This window comes from Pan troglodytes, chromosome 5 (genome assembly GCF_028858775.2).
Source record: "Pan troglodytes isolate AG18354 chromosome 5, NHGRI_mPanTro3-v2.0_pri, whole genome shotgun sequence".
Lineage (NCBI taxonomy): Eukaryota > Metazoa > Chordata > Mammalia > Primates > Hominidae > Pan > Pan troglodytes.
Genome location: NC_072403.2, coordinates 112,324,440 through 112,342,643, shown reverse-complemented (window position 1 = coordinate 112,342,643; position 18,204 = coordinate 112,324,440). Strand labels below are relative to the sequence as shown.

The following is an 18,204-nucleotide window of genomic DNA, read 5'->3' as shown; positions in this document are numbered from 1 at the left end:
TGAATCCAAGATTTGTTTGTACTGAAATTGCTAGTTGATAACTTTATATTTTCATATGCAAAATATTAACAGTCAGAAATAAAAACAAAGATTTAAACAATTAAATTATAGCTTTATTAAAACAAGTTTCCATTTCTTCAGAAACATGTTGTTTAAAAAAGGGCTTTGTCTGAAATGATTCTATAAAAATAAGACATAAGTTTACTATATGGGATTTTTCTGATGTTCAAATATTTATTTTAAAATGATTACATACTTTAAGAAAAGTTGCAAGAATAGTATAATTGTACACTAGGTTCACCAGTGCTTAGCATTTGCCACATTTGCTTTACCATTTTTTTCTCTTTCCCTTCCCTCTGCCCTCATTATTATTTATTTTTTTGAACCATTTTAGAGTAGGTTACATATGTCATGCCTCTACCTAAACCTTAATACATCGATGTGTATTTCCTAAGGACAAGAATATTCTCTTATGTAACCACAGCACAATTATCAATATCAGAATATTTAACATTCATAAGATGCTTTTTATCTAATCTTACAGGTGTAAGATGTAAGATTTCTCCAGTAACGTCCCTAATAGCATTTGTTATTTTCTCTCTAGTACAAGACTTAGTCCAAGAGTCTATATTGCATTTAATTTTCATGCCTCTTTCATCTCCTTTAATCTGAATAGTTCTTTAGCCTGGCCTTTTCTTTCATATTATTGGCATTTTTGAAGAACACAGCCCAGTTATTTTACAGAATGTTCTTCAATTTGAGTTTGTGTGCTTATTCTTCATGGTTAGATTCTGGTTATACGTTATCCACGATCCACTGGAATACTTCATTAGTGAGGTTGTGTCTTCGGAGTGTCTGTCACATCCAGAGGCACATGATGTCCATCTGTTCTGAGTTGGGTGGTGATGTTAATTTTGATCACCTGGTGAAAGTGTCATTTGGTTTCTTTACTGTATAGCTGTTTTTTCCCCTTCTAATTAAAAAGCAATCTGTGGGGAAACCCTTTAAGACCATAAAAATAGCCTATTTCTCAACAGTTTTTCCCCGAGATTTATCATCCATGATCATCTGTGCCTAAATAAATCTTTATTGAGGTGATTGCAAAATGTATATTTTCTACCTCAACTACTCCCTCCATATTCATCAGTTGGCACTCTACTGTAAGGAAGATTCCTGTATGTTTCCCCATTTATTAGCTACTGTGTTTACCAGTTTGGACCCATGGATTTATTTAGTGGGTTACAATTTATTCATTACTGTCATTTACTTTTGCTTAAGTTTTTCTGTATTTGGCCAGAGGCAATTCCTTTAAGCTGGCTCCTGTGTCGTTTTGACATGTCCCTATCATTCCTATGTAAAGCTATTCAAAGCTGTGTATCTCATAGGTCTGGATATGCAGTTTTTACCTCCAGAATTCTGTATTTAATTTATGTAATTTGTGTTTGCCTATTTTCCCCAAGGATTATTTAAAAGTTTTTTTTTCAGGTTGAAGCGTTTTTTTAAATTTTGTTTTTAATTTCCATTTTTATGCATTGTGATCAAAGGGTGTTGTTTATATTTCTACTCCATGAAATTTACTGAGGTTTTCTTTGTTACCTAATATTTGCTTGATTTTGATGATTGGGCATCTACATCAAGAAGCTTTCTTCTTTATTATCAGTATGTGAAGTGATATGTAGCCATACAATTTAACTGATTGGTTTTCTTTTTTTTTAAGTCTTCTGTTGTCTTTATTATTTTAAAATTTACTTTACTCTGTTACTAAGAGTGGTATGTTAGTCTTTTATTTGTCAGGATGTTTCTATATCTCCTTCATATCTCCTATAGTTTTTGCTTCATGTAGATGGCATTGCAATGTTATTTGGTGCATAAATATTCATAACATTTCTATCTTCTTTGTGAATTCTGGCTTTTAGCAACATAAAATGTCTTTTGTTTTGTTTGTTTTATTTAATGCTTTTTTTAAAGCCTGAGTTCTACTTTGCTTGGTTTTACAATCCAAACTCTTGGTTTCTTATTGTCTACATTTGCCTTGTTTATGTTTGCCTTTCCCTTTATTTTTAGCCTTTTGAAACTGTGTTTTAGGCATGTCACATGATCAATATAGAATTGGGTTTGCTCTATAAATTATCAGAAAATTCTTTTCTAAAATTGGTGATTTAAGCCAATTCACATTTATGGATGGGGTTGATATGTTTGACTCAATGCTGTCATATTATTTAATACTTACTGAATGCATTATGCTATATTTAATGTGTTTTCTTGATTTGTCTATTTTTCTGTTTTTAATCAAATTGTAATTTTGATGTACTTCTAAGTTAAAATGTAGGTATCACAGAAAGTGCCCATTTACTCATTATCTGGTTTCCCCAGTGGTAACATCTTGCAGAGCTGTAGTACAATGTCACAACCAGGATGTTGCATTATTACTATCATCATATAGAACAATTTCACTACCACAAGGATCTCTTATGTTGCCTTTTTATGACCACATCTACTTCTCTCCTACTCCTGCTTTTGTCATTAACCCTAGCAAGCACTAATCTGTTCTTCATATCTGTAATTTTGTCATTACAAGAATGTTGTAGAAATGGAATCATATAGCCTTTTGGATTGACTTTTTTCACTCAGCATAATTCACTGGAGATTCATCCACATTGGTGCATGCATCAATGGTTCATTCTTTTTTATTGTTGAGTAATATTGCCTGGTATGAATATATCATATTTTGTTTAACCATTCATCTTTTGAAGGAAATCTGAGTTGTTTCCAGTTTTTGGTTATTAAAAATAAAGCTATAGCAACTCAATAACAACAAAAGCAACTCAATTCAAAAATGGGAAAAGGACTTGAGAATAGACATTTCTCCAAAGATTTACAAATGACCAATATGCCTACAGAAGGATGCTCAACATCACTAATCATTAGAGAAATGCAAATCAAAACTGCAGTGAGACACCTCTCACACCCATTAGGATGGCTACTACTACTACTACACACACACACACACACAATAACAAGTGTTGGTGAGGATGTAGATACATTTGAACCCGTTGTACTATTAATGGGAATGTAAAATGGTGCAGCTTCTATGAAAAACAGCATGGCAGGTCCTCAAAGAATTCAAAATAGAATTATCATATGATGCAGCAATCCCATTTCTGGTAATATACCCTAAAGGATTAAAAACAGAGTCTCAAAGACATATTTGTACACCCATGTTCATTGTAGCTTCATAGTCAAAAGGTAGAAGCAACCCAAGTGTCATCAATGAGTGAATGGATAAACAAATCATGGTATATACAATAGAATACTCTCCAGTTTTAAAAAGGATGGAAATTTTGACATCTGTTTAAACATGGAAGAACCTTCAGAACATAATGCTAAGTGAAACAAACCAGTCACGAAGAGACAAATACTCTATGAATTTACTTACGTGAGGTACCTAAAATAGTCAAAGTAATAGAGACAGAAATTAGAATGGTGGTTGTTAAGGAACTGAAGGGAAGAGGGAATGGGGAGTTATTGTTTAATGGGTACAGAGTTCAGTTTTGTAAAATGAAGAGTTCTGGAAATGAATGGTAGTGATGGTTGCATGGCACCATGAATGTACTTAATGCCACTGAACTGTATACTTAAAAATGGATAATAGTAAATTTTATGTTACTTGTATTTTTCCACATTGAAAAAGAAAGGAAACAATTAAAGAGGACTTGGAAGTGGAGGGAGGTAGCTGCTATAAATATTCGTGTGCAAGTTTTATATGAATATAGTTTTTATTCCTCTGGGATAAATTTCCAGGATTACATATAGTAATTGCACATTTAGTTTTTAAGAAGCTGCCAAACTGTTTTCTAGACTAGGTACACCATTTTATATTCCCATCAGCATTGTATGAGTGATCCAGTTTTCCTACATCTTTGCCAGCAATTGGTGTTGTCATTATTTTTTATTTTAGCCAGCCTGATAGGTGTATCGTGATATTTCATTGTGGTTTTAATTTGCATCTTCCTAGTCACTAATGATGTTGAACATCTTTTCATATGATTATTTGCCATCTGTATATCCTACCCAGTGAAGTGCCACTTCATATCTTTCACTCTTTTTTGTTGTTCTTGTTGTTGAGTTTTGGGAGTTCTGTATACATTCTAGAGGCTAGTCTTTTGTTAGATATGTAGTTTGTAAATGCTTTATCCCTTCCTGTAGCTTGTCTTTTCATCCTCTTCACGGGGTCTTTTTTGGAGCAAAAGTTTTTAATTTTGATCCAGTTCAATATATCTTTTTTTTCTTTTATGGATTGTGTTTTTGTTGTCAAGTCTAAAAACTCCTTACCTAGTCCTAGATCTTGAGGATTTTCTTTTATGTTATTTTCTAAAAGCTTTATAATCTTATGTTTTGCATTTAAGTCTGTGAACCTTTTGAGTTTTTTTTATATAAGCTGTGACACTCAGGTTGAGATTTATTTGATTTTTGCCTATGAGTGTCCAATTACTCTAGCGCCATTTGTTGAGAAGTTTATGTTTCCTTCACTGAATTGTCAAAAATCAGTTGAGCATATTTGAAGTTTGTCACATTTTCTGCCTCCAAGTAATGCTGATAGTATGGGTCATGTGTGACTTAATTTGTGCTTCTTAATGACCTTATAGGTCTTAAGGGCAGAATATGTGGACAGATCCAGATTACAGTGGTTGCCATTATCCTTCAAACTCAGAAGACTCTAGAATATAATTCATTGACCAAAAGGCAGCATGTAATTCCTAATGAAATTGTGTCATAACGGGATACTTGGAGGGAAAATTGGCCTTATAGTAAAATTATAATTTACACAATAACTTTCTTTTTATAGTTATGACAATAAAAATTTGTAGGCTTGGATTATTGTTCTCAATAATTATTTTCTTCCAATAACTGAGATGTAGGGACAGGCACAGGAATCAAACATTTCAAAACTAAAAAGGATACCAAATAGTTATTATATTGTACAGAGTATTAGAGCTGAAAGACAAGTTAGATAAAGTCTAATCAAACCCACTACTGCATTTTTATGCAGCATTCATTCATTGCACCGCACACACTACATATACTGGCTGGCTGCCTTCCTCTCTTTCTGCCTTCTCTCTTTCCTCAAATATTTACTGAATACCTGAGATATTTTGGATCAAGTAATGCGGCTGTAGTGTCCTCAATAGAGTTTACATCAAGTGCAGTTCATTTTAAAGGGATGAACGTGGCTCAGAGTTTTGATGGTGCCCACTGGTGCAAATTTATAGGTCTTGAAAACAAAGGTTTACTGTGAGGCTTTTCCTCTGTATCTCCTAAGCAGTGTGAGGTCTTGGACTAACTGAACCACCCAACTTCTGCCTGCTTGAATATCTCAGGGCAATGCGCTTGGTATTCTTGTAGTTTCCTGCCTATTGACAAGAGGCTTATCCTTCAAATTCTTCTTTGGGTGCTCTTGAAATGTATACCTCCTGTATGCCCAGGTTGTCTCTTGTTGAATTTTCATTGTGATTGAAGGACAGAATGTTCTTCTCTGTTGCGCCAATAGCACTTTCCCATACACACTCAGAGAAAGCTTTTCCCCCTCTTAACAGGGCTCAAAAGTCTTGACTGGAGTACCTCAGAAATAGACCTGGTTTATACTTTTATAAAAACAAGCAGAATCTGGGCAACTCCTAGCTTGGAATAACACTGATGGTCTGAGTTTCTCTGAGGCAAGCACATGGATGGTACTCTCAAGGAACACATGTATAGCACTTGGATCCCCACTCAGTAAGGTGAGGAAGCGCCAGCCCTGCTTTGGTGAAAGTGAAGGTGATATCTTGTGAAAAGAGAGTCTGGGTTCACTGGAAGAAGAGGATGATGGCATGCGGAAGGCATGATGTAGGTACCGAGCCCCAGGATGCCTTGATGTCTCCTATTCTACAACCCTGCAGGGAGATAAGGTGGATTTTCTAATTTTTTTTCTTGATGGAATATGCTGATAGTCCATATGTGTAGGTGGAAAATAATTAAAGTAATAATTAGAAATGGCAAAGGAAAAATTTTGACCTGGAATTTGCACAGGACTCTGTTCTGAGCATGCTATATTGGCATACTTTGGAGGTTCCCCAGAGGAACCTGTGTAGTTCATCTCTCTGTCCCCAACAGCCCTCAGCTGAGTTGCCTCTTTTTACTGAAATGGGAAGACCCAGGATTCTTATTCCCACAGGGTGGGCCTAGTGGTGAGGGGAAAGTTTGTTTTGTCCTGTGAAGTTCTCATCATGGGCGACAAGGGAACAGCAGTGGAGCCTAGGAATTTTTCTTCTTCCCTCCACAACACCACATGTGCCCACCCCTGTTTATTCTGGGGTAAGAAATAAAAGTCTAAAATGGACTTGTATTTTGGTTCCTGGGACTGTGAAACAGTTCCTGCCCCTTCACTGCAAATCTCCCTAATATTGGATCTTTTTTTCTCTCCTTTTTTCGTTAGCACTGTTTTATCTGAAATGTAAAATCATGGTTTCAAGTGCAGTCTTTGAGACCAGATAGACTGTGAGGTGGCTGTGTCATCTTATTAAAACTTGTAGTAATGTCCTTTCTTCCTGTATTAAATGGAGCTATATTATGTTCTGGTGGTTGTGAGGATTAAACGACAAAATGTATATGGAATGTATATGGAATATTGCCAGACACATAGTAAGCTCTCAATAAATGGCATCCATCATTATCATAGTAGGTAATCTCTTTACAATACCTAGAATTGTTTGGCATTAGGCAACCAAAAACTGGTAAAAATTATTGTTATATTACTGATTTTAGTGGCTTGTGAGGGCCTTCAAACTGAGCACACTTCCTAGGGAGATCTATCAAGCATTTTATGTTCTCTTTCAAAATCTGACCAAATAGTCTGGGAGTAGATAAGCCATTTAATTCCAACAAGGCACAGCAATGCCTGTGGCTTGTTATTTTCTGGTGACCCTATGCATATTTCAAGTTTTATCTTCTAAACAAGAGGCACATCCTAGTGAAGAGGCCCAACTCTTATATAGGATAAGACTTCTTAAGAGTTACATTGCAATTGAATTAGGTAAGCGTTTATTAACTATTCTGCCATCTATCCAGCATGGCCCTCAGAGAGTTAACAGAGTTAACTTAATGAAGATTAAGTTTCAGGAGATTGGAGCCTTAAACCTTAGGTTTTTGTTTGTTTTAATTAAGAAAAAATGTAGGCTAGGTGTTGTGGCTCATACCTCATAATCTCAGCACTTTGAAAGGCTGAGGCGGGAGAATTGCTTGAACTCCAGAGTTCAAGACCAGCTTGGACAACAAAGTAAGACCCTGTCTCTACCAAAGAATTTAAAAATTAGCTGTGTATTGTTGCACACCTGTGATCTCACCTACTCAGGAGGCTGAGATGGGAGGATTGCTTGAGCCCAGGAGGTGGAGGCTGCAGTGAGCCATGATCACACCACTGCACTCCAGCCTGGGGGACAGGGCCAGACCCTGTCAAAACCAAAAAATACATGGAAAGCAAATAGAAATAAAATATGGAACTTACTTGGAATCTCTCTTTGGCAATACTGTTAGGGTAGACGAAGAACCTGGGTCTGAATCTTGGTTGTGTCACCTGCTAACACTGTGGCTTTGGGCAAATCACTTTCTCTCTCTGAGCGTTAGCTTCTCTATCCATAAACTGGGGATACTAATAGCGCCATTAAGGGTTTACTGCAGGAGCTAAGTGGATAGTTCATATGAGGCACTTCATTCAGTGCCTAGTACTTCAGTCGATGGTTGCCATTATTATCTTTATCTCCTGCTTTCATCAACCAAAAGGATTTTCTTTGGAAGCATCATAATGAATGAAGTAATTCCAAGTTAGGTGTGCACAGCCATGATGCCAAAGCAACGGTTATTTTGACGACCTCAGGACGATGAGACCTTAAGGGTGCTTGTAGAGTAAATAAAGGCTGTTTTTTGTTTGTTTGTTTTCTCTTACTGATCGATTGATTTTTGAAATGGACTTTTCTCCCCTACTCGGTTTCAGTATTCGGGATTTCACACAGAAAGATCGGAATCTGATCATGACAGCCAGTGGGGCGGAAGTCCCTTGACGGACACGGCCTCTCCGCAGCTTCTGGACCCCGCCGATAGGCCTGGCTCCCAGCACGACGCATCGTGCGCCTACAGACAGTTTTCGGACCGCAGCTCTCTCTGCTATGGCTTTGCGCTTGACCACTCGAGGCTGGTGGAAGAGAGGCATTTCCATACCCAGGCCTGTGAAGGAGGCCGGTGTGAGGCAGGCAGGTACTTCCTGGGAACGCCGCAGGCCGGGAGGGAGCCCTGGTGGGGCTCTCGCGCAGCCTTGCCCCTGACAAAGGCCTCCCCAGAAAGCAGAGAAGCCTATGAAAACAGCATGCCTCACATCGCTTCAGTCCACAGGATCCATGGTAAGAGCAGGTGAAAGGGTTCCCGAACTCCAAGCATTAGGCCCTGGGCAGGTTCATCACATTGTGACACTAGAGTGAATGACCAAATAGTTATCTTCTTTGATTTACAAATCAGAACCAATGGGATTTAAAAAAAAGTTCACTCAGTTATTAATTTTGCTTGTATTTGCTAAATACACTTAGTTTTGACAAGTGAATAAAAGTGATTCCTATTTTAAACATCAGAAAGTATAGAAATTACATAGTTTATTATTGAATATGTCTATTGAATTTGTAGTGTGTACGCATTTACATTCCTCATACATTATTTTCTTTTGTATTTTCGTGCTTCAAATGTGGACTTGAATAGTCGGTAGGCTCATTTGGTCATAGCAGTGTTTCTCAATGAGGGCACTATTGATATGTTGGAGAGGGCCAGTCTTTGTTTTATGGACAGTCACACATATCTCAAATGTTTAACCTTTCTGGGCATTAAATGCCAGTAACTTCCCCTTTCCCCATCATTATGACAACCCACAATGATGACCCCGTGAGTGAAGGATGAAGCAATATGTAGAATGCACTGGGATTTTCACCTTGGGATAATTACATGGCTTTATAAACACGTCGAAATGGACACCATAGCTAAAGCTTTGATTGTTGCTAATGCTTCCCTTTGTTCATTTCAAAGTAAACTGGTTAAGGAGAGCTCATTCCGTCCATCCCAAGCTTGGGTCCAGACCGGTCTTTGGAATCCTCCCTATTTCATTAAAAGTCAGTGACATTAGGATTGATCTGAAGGCCCCAATACTACTACTCTTGTCTTTAGAATGAGACATGTGCTAGACAATATTGTTTCCATTAATAAACCTTCCTGTCAGATACCACTCAGAAGCTGAGTAATTTTAATCTGTTTCTATTCTTGCTTTCTATTTTTCTGATTTTACTTTTTGAGTATCTCTAGTTTGGTAGACTGGTAATGGAAACCCAGAGCAAAGGGCAATTACTTGCCAAAGAATAGAGTTAAGTGAAAATCCTGGCTTAACCTACAGGATCTGGAAGAAAATATTAGAAATAAAACAAGAAGAAAAGATAAAAGGAAAGCAACGAATAGTGTGATCCAGGCTTTCTCTGCTGCATTAAGCAGTTTACAGCTTTCATATATTCCTACTTGTTTCTCTTCTCTCTTTTTATATTGACTTCAGACTGTTTTGAGAATAATTTGATGTATGGAATATACTTTGGATGCACTACTCCTCCATATTTTATCTCTTTCCTTGGCTCCAAACAGGTTGTTATTAAAATTATAAATATTGTCTAAAAAAATTTTTTTTTGAGACAGAGTTTCGCTCTTGTCGCCTAGGCTGGAGTGCAATGGCGCGATCTCGGCTCACTGCAACCTCTGCCTCCCGGGTTCAAGCAATTCTCCTGTCTCAGCCTCCCAAGTAACTGGGATTATAGGTGCCTGCCACCACGCCCAGCTAATTTTTGTATTTTTTAGTAGAGACGGGGTTTCACAATGTTGGCCAGGCTGGTACTGAACTCCTGACCTCAGGTAATCCATCCACCTGGGCCTCCCAAAGTGCTGGGATTACAGGTGTGAGCCACCATGCCCGGCCTTATTCTTTACCTTACTTCAAAAACAATCTAAGGTAACTGAGTTACTATATGATTACCTGTAAAGCTGAGATGTTTACCCCTAAATTTGATAATATTTATGTTTTTATTCGGACAAGATTGTATCTATATCTATAATCTTCAGTTATATCCATCTATGCTTACATATATATCTATGTGAATAGATGTATATTTTTAACCTTCAAATACTCTAAAAATGAACATTAGAGCTTTATTGTAACCGTACTTAAGATATATTAGAGCTTTATTTTAACTCTACTTAAGATATATTTAGCAATACTAACATTTTAGGTTATTTATTTGGAAGTGAGAGAATAGTTCAGCCTGTATCATTATTTCCCTCAAATCCAATCAAAAACATTTTTCAAGCATCAATTTAACATGGCACTGCTCTACAGAATAACATAAACCAAATTCTATGCATCCTTCTCTTATTTCCAGTCAGACAGGTCTAATAACATATATCCATGGAGAAGTATAAACACACTTTACCATTTTGCTAATTGTCATTCACAATGAACAAGGTTTATCTTCTAAGAAACTTGTTATAAACTTGGTCTGCATTTAAAATTCACTGATTTTATATGAATCCAGTACAGAGAGTTGACACATAGAGTGTCATGTGTCACTCATGTGCTCACATCATGTGAGCCTGTTTCAAATATTGGTGCATATATTAAAAATGAAAGATATAAAGTTTATTTTAATAGGTAAAGGAAATATACTTATTTTGAGGGTGAATTCTGAGATCACTTACTTTTGACTTTTTCTAATTTTTAGGGCGAGGTCATTGGGATGAAGATAGTGTGGTCAGTTCTCCAGACCCTGGGTCGGCCAGTGAATCAGGTGACCGATATCGTACTGAGCAGTATCAAAGTAGCCCACATGAACCCAGCAAAATTGAAACTCTTATAAGAGCCACTCAGCAAATGATTAAAGAAGAAGAGAACAGATTACAGCTAAGGAAAGCCCCCTCAGACCAACTGGCTTCCATTAATGGGGCTGGGAAAAAACACTCCCTGTGTTTTGCAAACTACCAACAACCCCCACCAACAGGTGAAATCTGCCATGGCTCTGCTCTTGCCAACACTTCACCATGTGACCATATCCAGCAGAGAGAGGGAAAAATGTTGAGCCCCCGTGAAAACGACTATGACAACAGTCCCACCGCACTATCTCGGATAAGTAGTCCCAATTCGGATCGCATTTCAAAATCCAGTTTGATCCTAGCTAAAGACTATCTGCATTCGGATATATCTCCTCATCAGACAGCAGGAGACCACCCTACTGTCTCTCCAAACTGCTTTGGCTCTCACCGGCAGTATTTGGACAAGCATGCTTACACATTAACTGGATATGCCCTGGAGCACTTATATGACAGCGAAACCATTAGAAACTATTCCTTGGGCTGTAATGGCTCACACTTTGATGTAACTTCCCATCTGAGGATGCAACCAGACCCAGCACAAGGACACAAGGGAACATCTGTTATAATAACCAACGGAAGCTGATGTTTTGCTGAAATATTTTGTTCTTTAAGGATCTCTGAAACATATTTATAGTTTAATACCCCATTACCAGCATTTACTATGTCACAGATTGTTAGAGAGTATAACTTAAGTTACTGGGTATTTGATACGTGTTCCTATAAAATCAAAGAAAACATAGCACTAGCATTCAGGGTTATACACAGAAAAGGGAGCTAAATTGAATACACAAATTTCCCCTCTAATTATATGGGAACCAGAATAGGTAAATTTTGACTTGAAAAATATTCATGTAGATCAAGTGTGCATATATACTACATGAGAGGACTGATGAATGACAACATTGCATTGTGACTATCCAGTGATCCTCATACACACAAACTATTACTTACAAACTGCAGTATACATTTTACATATGGAAATATAGGCTATGTAATGTAAATACATCAAAAATGGGTAATTTTCTTTGACTCTGTCACACTAAACTTCTTAACGAAATTTCCATTCCCAAAATAACTGAGAAAGAGAGAGATACATCTTATAAACTGACTTCTTTGTGGTTTCAAATCAGCCAGCTCATTTGGTTCAGGCATAAATTAGAGAAATGGTTCTGGATATGGTGGAAAAATGAGTTTTCACCTGGTATCCATTATAAACAATCAGGAAGAGGTAATTTTTCACCTTGCTTTTCAGTTAGACAAGGACCAGGATTGCACTGACATGGCGCTGAGGGTTTTTCTAAGTAAGAACACTGAGATATTGGGACACACATCAAAAACCTGGAGTGCTCAATTGGAAGTAGTTCTATGAATATGGAAAGGCCAGAGGCAGAGTGAAATAAAATGATATCTCAAAGTTTAACACAATTTAAGGGCTCAGCATAAGTAAACAACATATTTGGGGTTTGCTTGTAAAACCAACTAAATAAAAAATTCAAACCAATTCACCCAGAAAAAAGACCAATAGGTGCAAAAATAAAAGGAAAACCAGTGAAGTGCCACATGACAGCAGTGTTAAGTGTTTGAAAATGTTTCAAAGCACATATGTGCCAATGTGACAACATGTGGAAAGCCTCAGGAGAGAGTCTAAGATAAAAGCTTAGGCTGATAGACAAGTAGTTAAGAGCTAAGAGCAGTACTCTGAAGGAATAGGCAAAATGTTTATTTTCCTTATTGTTTGTAAACAACAAACTTGGTCTTACATCTGTGTGGTATAGTAGAAAGGCCAGCTGACTAGATCTCTGGATTCTAATTTTGGCCCTACCTGTAACTTAATTTTGTGACCACAGTTGTACCATTCACCGTGCCTGGGCTCTAGTTTCCTGGTTTGTAAGGCAGCCCCAGCGTTCATGTTCTGTGATAGAGCAGAACTGAGCTTATTTCCTAATTAACTCTCTGCTATGAGTTTTCAAGACTGATCATTCTGTTTTTTCTGTACACAGAAGTTTAGATGCTTTGTGACTTAAGCAGGTGTGTGGGCTCCTTTAGGCAGGTTACAGTTAACTTTCTAGATTTAGCCAAAATGTAGTTGGTAGAAATTTATGACAGAGAAGAAAAATAGCAAGATTTATTTAATGCTCTATTCTCTAGTAATTAAAGCAAAATGATATAAGTGATTAGAGAGATTTCATAGATAATATTTCCTAGGAGTCCCGTTCCCAAAACTCTTGCCATATTTAAGGAAGGGAATGTACTGGCAGAACTTGACTTACAATTTTGGAAACAGAACATGAAATTGAATACTCAGGGATTAGTAGTATATTTTCATCATTTAACACAGTTATTTCACAGTCCATAGGTAGGTGACAATCTGAACGATAATATGAAAGATGAGTACTGGGTTGTTTGTATATGAAAGGAGAGGCTACATAAAATTAAATAATGTTAACATTTGTGCTGTAAATGCAAAAAAGTGCAAGTAAGTGAGAAAGTTAGTGGTTATATATATTTTCAAAAAATTCAAAGTGCAGTTGACCCTTGAATAACATGGGTTTGAACTGTGCAGATTCACTTATGTGTGGTTTTTTTTCCAATCAAATGCAGATAAAAAACCCAGTATTTGGAGAAATGTGAAACCTGAGTATACAGAGGGCTGATGTTTTGTATAAGTGAGCGCCACAGGGCCAACGGGCAGGACTTGAGTATGTGAGAATTTGATTATATGGGGGTAATCTTGGAACCAACTCCCTGTTTATACCAAGGGGGGACCATACAATAAAAACTAAATTTTGAATTATACAAACAAGAGTATTTAGTAATTTTGAGAAAATTATTTATGAGAAATCTTGGAATACATAAAATGGAGTTTTGATCAATTTGCAACATGAAGTAATGTCTTAAGAATGCTAAAGGTTTTGTAGAATTCTGTAGATTGATAGATGTTTGGAAGAAAAAATATTTGATGAATATGGTGTATTTTGGAAAGGTAATTTTCACAGATGGGTATTTCTGGTGGCTATATATTCTACCAAATGTGCCAGGGACAGAAGCTAAAAGAAATGGAAACTTAAGAACCAGGGAAAATGAACTGATATTAAAGAAAAGGCTGTCACTAAAGGAATTTCAGTGGAATTTTTAAATGGAAGATAGTTAACTGGTGAGAGGAAGAAATTATGAATTTCACAGATGAGAGTAATCAGAAGGAATAATGCTCTTTAAAATGACATGACCAATATTTTTAAGAGAATACAGAATTAACTAAATTATATATTGATTCAAAATTTTGGTAGATTGACCCAGTTTTAAGTACATAACCATTTTAAAATTTACTGAATGTCAATAATTTTATAGTAGCAGTTTTATTACATTACATAAAATGTCATATTGACTCACTGTATTGTATAACTTACATTTTTTGCAATATGGCATGATTATCACAAAATGACCCAAGGTAAGTTAAGACATTTGATGACAATGTACTTTCTTAATATACATGTGAATGTGTTAAAATGTGTTTATAATCTACATTATTTTGTTCTGTGCAGCAACATATTTCCTCATAATGAAGATGTCATCTGTGTCTTTTAAAAATAGTATATAAAATAACTACGTTCCCGATAATTTAATCAGTTAAACTTAATGTGGCTTTAGTTTTAATTCTTGATTTCCATAAGTTTACCAAATGTTGAGAAACATGAAACTTGATTGAAATAGATACAGAAGTATGATTTTCATATCACCTTGGGGATACATAAAAATGTGCTCTATCAAATTACTGGTATAATATGTATCAATTCATTAGATGATACATAGCTCATGGTTTTGTAGAATTCTGGTTTCTAGTGATAATAAGTATCTTTATTGCCCATTTCACCTGCCATACCTACTTTAAAAATTTGGATGACCAAAGAAGTGAATGAAGTTTCCCCAATCTTTCTTGGGAAAATTCTGTTTAAATTGTTAATGGGAATATATAGATTTGATGTGTTATTTTGGGATGCATAATATTAATGTCACAATCACTACAGGTCAGATATTTAGGTGTGCTTCGGTCCACAAGTCTTTTGTCATATTGTGCTCGCTTACCTAAACTGTAATTGCCTGATAAAAGATAATATGAGAGTGCTGAGGTGACATTCAAAATGAGACAGGATGCAATAAATGATTGCCTTCAGTATTTACACAGAAAAACCACTTGCTCTTTCTTGGTTATATTTTATAGGGCTAGAGTGTTTCCATCGGGCACTATTCTTAATTCACTCTATACCGTGTTGTCACATGCTGCCTCTGGGCAGAGAATCCCACTTAAAATAAGCTTTAGGGGATCTTCTAGAAAAGGGTAGTGTGCTCCAATTTTTATTTCTCCTTCTTATTGGGGATGAGGATCAATTATAGTACAAGACCATTTGGAAAATATGCATAGATATTTTAAAATGAAATACAAGATTTCCGCCCTCAAGATCTAAACCAAGTAAGTTTGATGGATGGCAGCACAGATAAAGAAATCTTCTGAATACACATTTGATTTTTATAGCTCTCTCTTTCAAGAGTAGGATATTACTAAGATATTCAGTGCAATCTATCAGTCCTAGTAGTATTTAGAAGTGACAGAGTGAATGCTGATATTTGGAAAATTGAGCATTTGACCATTTTGGGGTCACTCACCTGGCCTAGTGGAATAGCTTACACTTTAATACAACCAAACGCAGTCTTTCTGATATAAAATGTTTGAATGCCCAGATTTGGTTCCCTAGTTCACTCAAATCATAGATGTTGACATACATCCTGTTTTCATAATGATTTTAAAAAGAATGTAAATCCTATGGTCCTCCAAATAAATGATTCAACGTTTATGTAAATGTCAAGTTTTTGTGAATAGGGATTTATGTCTAAGACAGAAAAATCTATTGAACTAGTTCTTACTGTGGAACTAATTGTGGATAAAACATTCGTTATCATCTAAATTTTAAATGAATGACAACAGTTATGGACACATGCAAAAGGTATCAGACATAGAAAATATTCTTGGGGGAAATTTCTGTGTGGTGCTAATTTCTTGTAAGGGTTGTACGGATAGTGCTTAACTCAAAAAGTGAGAGTGTGGTCATTGCCAAATAGGGGTTTGCTCAGAGTTCCTTCTCTAGGACTGTATGCAGAAAGCATACACACACACATACACACACAGAAAAATATGATTTTTATATCATATTCATGAAAATGTGCCATATCCAATTATAACACACACACACACACACACATAAATAAATAAATGATGGTTCACATAAGAAATCCTAATTGCTAATTTTAAACCAAACATTTGTAGTTTTGTTTATTGCAACTTTGCTGCATGGGACTTTGCTTTCATAAATCTATATGGGGTTGGGGTTAATTTGCCCTAATTTGCTGACCTGGGACACATGTAATCACTGTTAAACTTACACCCGGTAACCCTGATGTGTTTACATTTCAAAAGAAATGAAATTGGCCTGGAAAAAAATTTTGGAAGTACTGTAAGTTTTTTTTCTTTTTTTTCCGAAGGGTAATATTTCAAAAAAGGAAACATTATGAGTAGACACTTCAAAAAAGATAAAATATTTTACATTTGTTTTTTGACTAATGTGCTATAAAAAGGATTATATTTGTGAGAAAAGATACTGATCGCCAATATTTCAAATACCGTCTTGCAATGTATAGTTTTTAGTGACATTGTAGTATAAAGCTGTAATTTGAAATTTTACTTTGGAATGTAAAGTAGAAAATATTAGCTATGTCAATGATATCTTGCAAAGTGTTCCCATTTATAATTATTTATATTGTAAATAGCTTTCTGAAGTAAATTCGAAGTTAATGTGCATAAAATGTATTTATTATGTGAGGAATTTTTTGGTTTAAAATATAGTTACCAATATGCACTTTGAGTCTGGGTTATTCATTGAAAGAAAAATCTCTATAGGACAAAAAAGACTGTCAACTAAAAGAGTACTATAAAGAAACAGGAACCATTTTAGCTCTAGATTCTATTGGAATGGGTAGCACTAAACACACACACACACACACACACACACAAATATGTACACACACATACTGTAAGAGACCTGGGAATGGAAGCATATACATATGTACAGCAACTATTAAATAATGGGTCTGTTTTTTATTAGACACTGGAGAATGGTTTTTCAATGTTTCATTAGGACAACTTACGCAGGACTTCTTTGTTAAATAAAGCAGAAAATTTGAAAGTAAAGATTACATTTTTAATGCCTCAGTGAAAAGAAAACCTATAATATTGAGATTATTTAACTTGTTGTCATTTAAAAATACTCTGAATAATTTTTGTTTTGGAATCCAAAGTATTTTAAAAATTCAGAATGAAGAATTAAGGTCAAACAAAAATAGATTGCCAGGTAGCAATCTATTCTACCTGGCAATCTATTTTTTTCTCTTTTAAGCATTTTCATAATGCCCAACATGCTTTTCTTTTTCTCCTCTGGGAATTTCTGATTTGCCCTGAAGTATTCAGAAATTGTCAACTATTGGCCAATTTAATGAACTACACAATATCTGTCTAATTCGATGGAAATACAGTTTGTATTTTATAAAGCATTTTTTATGAAGCTGAACAAAATATCAAGATATCATTGTTACTAATATTACAGCATTTATCAGATATTTTCCAATATGATTCTTTGAAATACTTGTTTTAGGGCTTTTGCTTCTGCAAATAAAATTGTTTTCACCTATTTTATTCTCCAAAATAACTGCACTTCCAATTTAATCCACAACTTTTATTGAATACCTATTATGTGTCCCAAATGGGATAGGCGCCAAGAATCTTTGTCATTGCAGGGTGTAATAAGAAAGTACATACAAGGGGTCTTTGATTTTCTCTATGTGCTTTGAAAGTGTAAATTCTTTAGATAATCATAAAAATAACAAGCATTTATTGAACTATCATGTGCTAGGCACTGAATCAAGCTCAGATCATCATAGAAGTCTGAATAAAGACCATCACAGAGGAAGATACCAATATGCTCCATTTGATTAATGAGGGAACTAAGACTCAAAGTCTCACTTGAGTAACTTAGTCACAAAGCTAGTAAGTGGTGAGATGAAATTTGAACTCAGGACGATTTACTCTAAAACTTTACCTAACTTCATTCTGCTTTCTTTATATATGTAATATAATATAATATTTCATATAATAAATCAGCCTGCTGGGATCAGTCTGTCTCT

At 35.6% G+C, this 18,204-nt stretch overlaps 1 protein-coding gene across 3 annotated transcripts in view; it reads left to right on the top strand.

Annotated features, from left to right (window-relative positions):
• SIM1 (SIM bHLH transcription factor 1) overlaps positions 1-16,889 on the top strand; it is a 79,314-nt gene extending 62,425 nt beyond the window's left edge. Inside the window, exons 11-12 of one of the 3 annotated variants that reach the window (XM_009451680.5) lie at positions 8,027-8,429; positions 10,827-16,889. In XM_009451680.5, coding sequence (XP_009449955.1) covers positions 8,027-8,429; positions 10,827-11,557 — 1,134 coding nt within the window. In that variant the 3' untranslated portion in view covers positions 11,558-16,889. 3 annotated transcript variants of the gene reach the window in all.
• The last annotated feature ends 1,315 nt before the right edge of the window (positions 16,890-18,204 follow it).